We start from the raw sequence: 9022 nt of genomic DNA on the forward strand, positions 1-9022 counted from the left end.
TTATCTTTGTATTTTTATTCCTATCATTGTATCTTATCATAGTATTATTTTGTATCTTTTTAGCCCTGATGAAGCCCTGCAAAGTGGGGCGAAACGTTGGAAAATAAATAGTTGTAAACTATTTTTGTTTCACTTTTGACCGCAACCCTGACCATCTTCTTATATATTCTCAAGTTAATTCATTATTAAGTCTCAGTCCGATTCAAACTGACACACACATTTCAATGTGAATAGTAAGGATAATTTTTCAATGTTTCAAATTCAAATTCTATTGAATGTGAATAGGGCCCCAAAATATGGTTACTATTATAAAAAGTAGGGACTGCATATAAAATTTAATTCTAAATTTTCATTAACATAGTAAATTTTTTATTTAATGTATTCTCAGAATAGTTTATGAAAAATGAATTTCTTTTACAAAAAAATATTAAAATTTGATCAATAAAAAAAAAATTAAACATTATTTCTATTTACCAGGAAAAAAAGACTGAAAAAAGGTTTCGAACATGTATCAGACTCAAAGTTTTAAACCAATATTTTGTGGAAGGTCGTATGGAGTCCATTCTGTGGCAATTTTTGACTATCTGTCATCTTCGCACCGAAGGAGATGCCATACCCATTTCCATTTCCTCTATCTTGTCATCTTCAGTGTATCAGTGAGTCCTGTTTCTTTCTGGATCTAAGCATTTTTTATTCAATCCCTTTTCCTCACATTCACAATGCTTCTTCCAATATTATTTTGCCACACCTGTAATTTCCTCTCCTGAGCTATAGTCAGTGACCATGCTAGGCATCCATAAGTGACCACTGCGCTAATGCAACTGTCGAAGACCTGCCTTTTAAGGTCAATACTTGTTTTTCCCTTCATGATATGCCTGAGGGACCAAAACTTATTCTAGTCAAGTGCCAATCTCCTCTGGACCTCCTTTGCTCCTCTATCCGTGAATAATATTAACTGACCCAGATAAAAACAGATTCTCTTCAACATATGCCAACTTATGTTATATTTCACACTCCTCTTTTACACCATTGGTCATAAGTTTTGTCTTCTGGTAGTTTTGTCTTCTAGTTTGGATAAAGACAAACCTCTTCACACAATGCCAGAAGCTGCTTCATCATTTCCCTCAGTTGTTCCATACCTTTTGCAATGAGCACAATATCATCTGCAAAACGTAGGTTGCTCTGTCATTTTCCATTTATTTTAATGCCTACTTCTTCCCATCCAAGACGTCAGAACACCATCTCCAACACAAGAACAAACAAAACTGGGGATAGCGGATCCCCCTGTCACACACCCCTCTCAACATCAAAGCTTTGTCCTTTCTTTTCAGTCATAATATATGCTGCCATCTCCTTATAAAGCTCTGTTATTATCTTAATATATTTGTCCTCTATTCCTATTGAGCTAAGTGCCTTAAATATTTCTGAATGTATAATGTCATCAAAAGCCTTCCTAAAGTCAAGGAAAAAGAGATATAGAGAGAAGTTATATTCATTTGCTTTTTCGATGATTTGGTTTACAGTCTGAATGTGGTCCACTGTCGAAAATCCCTTCCTAAAACCTGCTTGTTCTTCGTCAACACATTCTATTATTCTTTTTGTTAACTGTTGCACATATCTTAATAACAGATAATAAATATCTGGTCTGTTTAGTCACATTAGTGTTCTGACCGCTTCCTAATAAAAATAAGAATGTTTATAACAAAAACCTACAGACTCCTGTATAGAAAAATTAATCTTTTTTATCTATAATAAAAATTATAATCATTAATCTAATTTGATACAAGTGTTCAATGATCTGAAACTAATATCTTATAAATTATTGGAGATAAAAGGACTACTACAGAATACATACTTGATTGTGGAGGTTCAGATGGAGGAATTACGGTATCCACTGGTAATGGAGATGTATTACCTAAAAGTAAACCACTTGTGGCCAAATTTACAGGAATCGTTCTATGCTGGGACTGCATTTGTGATGCAATACTTGGACCTACAAATGAAGAAACTTTTTTTAATATTTTATTAGTAAAAGCAATAATTTAACTAAGTAAAGTATTCATAAATTGAAACATATTTGTATAATAAAGATAACTCCCATATTAATTGAATTAAATAAAGGTCATAACATATAAAAATAGAACATATTTTAGAACTTTAGAAGATAATAAAACTTCAAAATACATGTTATATAAATAAAACTAAATTTATTTTCATACTTCTACATTTGAAAATACCACATTAAATATATATCAAAATCACTCTCACACCAATAGCATGCCCTACTTTATAGTTTTATTTTAATTGGCTAAGTGACTGGTATTAAAATTATCATTTGTTTGATTGTCATAATGTCAAAAAAAATATTTTAATGGAATTTACCAACTATTCCAGGTCATTTTAGGAAAAATTCAAGATCTTTGAAATAGTTATAATATGACGTTACAACACAAGGAGTTTCTTGAGAAAATGTTAGTAATTAAGGGGAGTTAGTTCACTAAAAACATAGTTCAGTACCACCAACCTCATCTTTTATTTCAATCCGTTTTGAGGTATGATTATTTAAAAGTTTTTCATGAAAAACATTTATTCTCATTAAAATTGAAATTTTTCAGTTGTAACTGAAGATTTTTCAACTTTTTATGAACTTGATGATTGATTGGGGGAAGAGAGAACCTATTTATTTATCATTTATTACTTATTTAATTATAAATTATTAAATTAATTATTTATTTACCTAAAAACAAGATAGGGAAACTAGAACTAAAACAACACAAGGTATTTGTATTAATGTAGATATCTTATGTTGTTTTTTTTACCTCCTGACCTCAATACTGATAAAATGAAGCAACTTTTGTGAAATCTCAAATATTGTACCTTGAAAATTAATTCTATGAAACACCCTGCATATACTTATGTATAATTATCCTTAGAAAAGGATTAAACAAAAAAAACAATTTTTGGGGGTAAATTTTGTTTTTTATTTTTCAACATAATCTCCTTTTGAGCCTGACACACTTTATCAGACATTTCTCCAATTTTCATACACCATCAGAAAAATATGATTTTGGAAGTTCCTCAAAATAAGTGTTGGGTAAAGGACATTTTTTAAAATTTGGAAATAAAAATAAGGCAATTGGGGCCAAATCTGTGAATACAGTGGATGATCTACTTAGTTGAACTTTAGTTCTACAATTTTATTAGCCATCGAAACTGGACCCGTGCATTGTATTAATAAAGAGATTCTTTTATAGTGCAAATATAAAGACATATTTCCTTTATTTTCTCACTCAATCGGCCCAACATTAACACATAATACTGTCCAGTGATTGTACCTTTTCCAAATAGTTGATGAGGATAATTCCACATAGATCCCAAAACATTTTGGTTGACCTTTAGCAATCCACTGTTCTTTTGTAGTTCATCAATGAATGAATGAAACCCTATGAAACACCCAGAAAAATTTCCTCTTTTGTTGATTAACGGTTACGTTTAAAATTATTTAACCAATTGTAAATAGTTGTGGACACAAGGAAAGATGTCCTATGAATTGCATCTAACTCAGTTAGATTTCTTACAGTGTTAAGAATTTTAACTATAAGTATTTTATCACCACTCGAAACTCATTTTCTAAATAAACAAGAACTGATCACTTCAATCAACAATAGAAATGAAACCACTAGGTGAACATGGCAGAAACTTTATCAGACATATAGGGGGTAATGATGCTTACCAAAAGCAAACCATTCCTGAATGCTACAAACTCTATCTCTTGGCTTTTCAAATATGTATATTGTCTCTCATTGTATCACTATTATGTAAACTTATTGGTACAAACAATGATTCCCATTCATAACAGCAAATTTGTGGTTACATTCCCCAACTTGTGAAATTCCCTGACTTTTCTAGCTCTTTCGCATCTAGAAAACACCCTCAATTATCTATATTTTTAAGAAGTAAAAACATTAGACTGTTGTTTGTATTGTGACAACAGCATAGTAGAAACAGAAATGGAGGTTACGTTGGACATCAAAATAAACAATAAACTAAACATGAACTATTTAAGGTATTTAGGCAAGTTAACATGACAGAACAATAGGATATTAGTCATATAAAAAAAAATAAATAAAAAAAGGAAATTTAACAATGAAAAATGAAAGAATGTTCGGATTTGAGATAAAAGTTACATTTTTTTTCAATCTTAAAAAGAAGAGAAAAAAAAAGAGAAAATTTCAGTATGAATATCTAATGATCTACAATAAGTTAAGCCAATAATATAAAAATAAAAATATCAAAAAGAAAATTAGAATCTATTCAAATAAAATATTTACTTTTAAAAATAATAATAAACAGCTAAAATAGGAAATATGGTCAGAAATTAGATTGAAAAGACAGTGCCTCAGAAGGTTTTGAGGCTTTCATCTATAATTATACTACAAGAAATAATTATTAATAAAGTTATTATTAAAAAATATTATCTTGCAGCCATCGAATCTCTGGAAAACGAGATGTAAACCAGCTTTGTAGCAGCCTCTTTTAAACAGATGTATTAATAGACTGTGGGTTCGATGCAATTCTTGCTTCTTGTAAGTGAATAGATATTAAAACCCATTTTCAATTTAATGGCTATTTGCAGGAACATTATCTATTTCAATTATTTGTCTTCATTCACTTAATTTGTGGCATTAAATTTTTGATCATGGTTTAAAATAATTATTTGTTTTATTTTGAAGGGATTATCAGAACAAACTTCCCTGGCTGCTAAATGCTCTAAAAGAGCATATTGAGCGATATTATGTTAGGTTAGTAAAGCAACCCGTCTTTCATCCTCTTAACCACAGAGCATCAGAATAAAATGTTTACTTACTCACTTTGGAACTACAGCCATAGAAAGATACAGGCCTCTTTAATAACATTCTGCAACTCACATCAATCTTGAGTGATATTATTTCAATCTTTTACAAATCTGAAGTCATCCAAGACAATGTTGAATCATCGTAGCATGTTCCTCTATGCTTGCCCCTTCTGGTATCCCATAGTTTAAGGTGCCCCAGCCATCATGCCTTTGATGCCCCTGTTTTTGACTAAACATAGTGGACTGTGAAGTCAATAAAAATTTATAATATGATGAGATGAGTAGGCTGATATGAGAAAACAATAAAATGAAAATGAATTAAAAAAAAAAAAGATTGATCTTTCTTCTTTCTGTATAAGTATCACATGCCTATTTGTAATAAAAATTTAATAAAAGCGGTTTTCAGTAGTTTATGGACATAACACATTACAATGTGCTGTTGACTATTCAATGAAATGTTTATAAAAGTTGCTTTTAATGATTAATATTATCATTTTCACTTATATTTAAACTTGCCAACATACTCATAGAAGGTTATTCGTAAAAATAATTTCATTACATTCTAGCACAGAAACGTATTATGTAATGTACAATAATAATATATATTTTTTTGTAATTTCAGAGGTGTGGCAAACTATCTGATTTTTAATATGAAGGAGAGGGTCGGGGTTGTGGTCAAAAAGAAACAAAAAATAGTTAACAACTCAGTAGTTAAATCAGTTAATCAATCAGATCAAATCAGTTAACAGTTGTTAATTTTGTTTTGAGTTGTTAACAGATCAAAACAAAATAGTTAACAGATCAGAAGAGAGTTATCTATATATTTGCCTTTATTAAATTTGTCTACAAAGTGGAACAAGAATTAATTAGAAATAGCCTCTGTCAAAGATAAAAAATAAATTAAAACATGAGTAACCTCTCATATTTGTCACTTATCAGTCCCCGAGTGTGTGAAAAAGCTTTTGAAGTACCTACAGTACCTAAACTGGGCAACGCATGAGCACTGAGCATGTTCAGTACATCAGTTCAAATCTTTGTAACACAAGGCATTACCTAGTTCAGAACTGGCTGTTTGAACAAATCTTATGGTTGTCAGTCAACTATACAGTTATGTGTTTATTATACCGAAAAAAGTTATGGTGGTTTTGTATTTTCTATATATTTATATATTCTTTGTGCTATTTATGTTTTCATAATTTTGTAAAGTGTCAACTGGAAGAAACCAGTACAGGCAAGGAGATCTGGGTATAATTTCCTACATTACTATAATGCAATATACTCCTAGTATACCTTTAATCTTTTGCATATCCAGGGAATTTTCAAATGTACTATCTGTAGACTTTGTATTTATGACTATTCCAAAGCACTAAAGGTTACTTAGGCATTTAGAATACATGTCATTTAAATTATATGGAGCTCATGTGTAATGTAAGTTACAATAAAAACCTGTTCACCACATATGAAGCACAGAATATAAGTATCATGAAATATAAAGATTAAAATTTCCGGCTGTTTCAAAACCTTAAAAAAGCATTAATTTTTCATTCTGAGCTCTAGATCTTAAAAACTACCAACAACACTAGAAAATCTAAAATAACATTATTTAGAAAAGAATAAATTTGCTGAAATATTAGCCCTAATAGAGCTCTTTACGCCCAATAATTCTCGAGATATAGTCTTTTAAAAAGAAACATTTCATAAAAATATACTGAAATATCAGTAGTTAGTTAATTTATTTTGAGAAATCTATATCTCAGGAACTATGTGACGTACAGATGTCTATTAGAAATCAAATTGACGCTAGTTTAATGTACTATAAAGTAGTTTATGACCTTTACCTCCGTAGGAATAGTAGTTTTCATATTTCCTAAAATAAGTTGATTTATTTGAAAAACCTTATTTCAGAAACTATTGGACGTACAGATGTCTGTCTGCACTCAAATTAAAGCTAGTTAAAAATTTAATATAAAACAGTTAATAATGTTTATCTTTGTAGGAGTAGTAGTTTTTATAATAATTGACTAAGTAAACACACAAAATGTTGATTTCTAGTTGTTCGTATAAAATGTTGGATTTTTGAAAAAATATATCTCTAGATCCATAAGACGCACATATGTCTGCCAACACTCAAAATAAAGGAAATTTAACTTACTATAAAGTAGTTTAAGACACTTATCTTCGTACGAGTAGTAGTTTTTATGATGCTCACATATGAATATAAATTGGGAAAATGAAAATATGTCAGAACAGCTATAAATCAATTTATTTTAGTAAATTTCATGAAAACTACTACTCCTGCGAAAATAAATATCATAAACTACTATATAGCTCATTAAACTAGCTTTAATTTTATTGCTAATAAACATCTGTATGTCACATAGTTCCTGAGATATAGATTTCTCAAAATAAATTAACTAACTACTGATATTTCAGTACATTCCATACAACATTTTTATATGTTGCTTTTTAAAAAGCTATATCTTGAGAACTATTTTACGTAAATAGCTTTATTAGGGCTTACATTTTAGCAAATTTACATTACTTTAAATGATACTCTCTTAGATTTTCTATTGTTGTCAGTAGTTGTAAAGATATAGAGCTCCAAATAAAAAATTAAGGTTTTTTTAAGCCTTTGAAACAGCCGCCATTTTGTATTCCCCCTACCTATACTTGGCAGATTCATCAATTTTGACTAGTAATTATACATAGTTTCCATTAAAGTAATAAAAAATTGGGGTGAAATAACTGTCTTTTTTCTCTTCTTGAGCTCTTGTACTATATATTTGGTCATATAAATAATACGTTAGTTCTTCCTCAGTATTCTAAGTCACTATTATACTATTTAGCTAAGTTTAGTCCATTTTACTAATTTTTTTATAGGCCCAGATGGTCAAGTGTATTTAGGTGTTGGACCCACAAAATAAACCTTAACCATCCTATTATGGACAGAATATGGGGCCCTTCTTTTTTTATTTTCTTCCACACCTTCCCTTTTAGTAATTTAAGGATTTTGTTTTAATAAAAAAAGTAAATGAATCTTATTTTATTTTAATAGGAAGTTCATCATTGCCTTTAACTTATAGGTTTGTTGCTTGTAGAATAACCCATCATTCCTGCCATAATTGTAGTGCATAAGGACTTTAAAATTAAAATAACCTTTTAAAACATTATATATAAAATATAATGCATGAATTTGGTAATTAAAAGTTCTATTTATCAAATATTATATGAAGCAAAGGATTAATCACAAAAGAAAGTAGCATTATTGTGCAAAGATGGCTCACTTTTGGCTGTAATTCATTTGAATTTAAATCTCTCTTAATAATGAAAAGATAGTTGACCATGGATAATATATATGAGGAGAAGATAGCTGGAGGTGCGGCCAGAGATGATTATTAATTATGTTATTTTATTAACATATTTAATTACCCAATGTACTTTTTATTTCCCACTTCTTTCATTAGTTTATTTTAATCTATATTCATTCCGTACAATTATTTACTTTAATCTTTCTACACATCCTTGTTCACTGGTTGTTATCTTGTTTTTTGTTCTAAGCCCTGATGAAGGCTAGAAATTCTAGCCAAAATGTTGGCACTAATAAATAAGTTTTTTAAACTTATTTGTGTTATTCTCTGACCGGCTCCCTCCCCAACTATCTTCTCCTCATATTTACATCTCTCTTATTCAATCATCTCCTCCGGAATAACACATTATATCTACTATTTTTAACATCAGTACTGTATATTCATCAAACATTGAGACATGTCCTTTAATGTTTAAACAAAGGATTATAATGTACCTGGAACACGTGCAAGAGCAGCTTCTGCTCTAGCAGCAGCAAGTGCTTCTTCATAAGGAGGTGGAGCTTCACCACGATAAAAAGTTGGCTTCCAAAGAGGATAGCCAGCTCCAGTTCCTTCAAAATGATGCTCTGGCAGATATCCCAAGCTGCCTGCAATGTAGCCAATACTACCAAGGCTACGCTCTTCCTCAGTAAGTTCTCTATCCTGTCGGCCTTAAAAAAATATAAACAAATCAATAAATATTATATATATATATATATATATATAAACTACCAACAACACTAGAAAATCTAAAATAACATTATTTATAAAAGAATAAATTTGCTGAAATATTAGCCCTAATAGAGCTCTTTACGCCCAA

General features: G+C 29.9%; 1 protein-coding gene across 2 annotated transcripts in view; it reads right to left on the bottom strand.

The window, feature by feature from the left end:
* The window catches only part of LOC106678181 (uncharacterized), a 12964-nt gene extending 7904 nt beyond the window's left edge, over nt 1-5060 (bottom strand). The window contains exons 1-2 of one of the 2 annotated variants that reach the window (XM_067046194.1): nt 4868-5060; nt 1856-1993 (exon numbers count right to left, since the gene is read on the bottom strand). In XM_067046194.1, the coding sequence (XP_066902295.1) occupies nt 1856-1993; nt 4868-4916 (187 nt within the window). In that variant the 5' untranslated portion in view covers nt 4917-5060. The remainder of the gene's footprint in view (nt 1-1855; nt 1994-4867) is intronic. The other variant, XM_067046195.1, reaches the window with a different exon arrangement.
* Nucleotides 5061-9022: the final 3962 nt, after the last annotated feature.

This window comes from Halyomorpha halys, unplaced genomic scaffold (genome assembly GCF_000696795.3).
Source record: "Halyomorpha halys isolate HHAL.00 unplaced genomic scaffold, Hhal_1.1 Scaffold127.1, whole genome shotgun sequence".
NCBI lineage: Eukaryota > Metazoa > Arthropoda > Insecta > Hemiptera > Pentatomidae > Halyomorpha > Halyomorpha halys.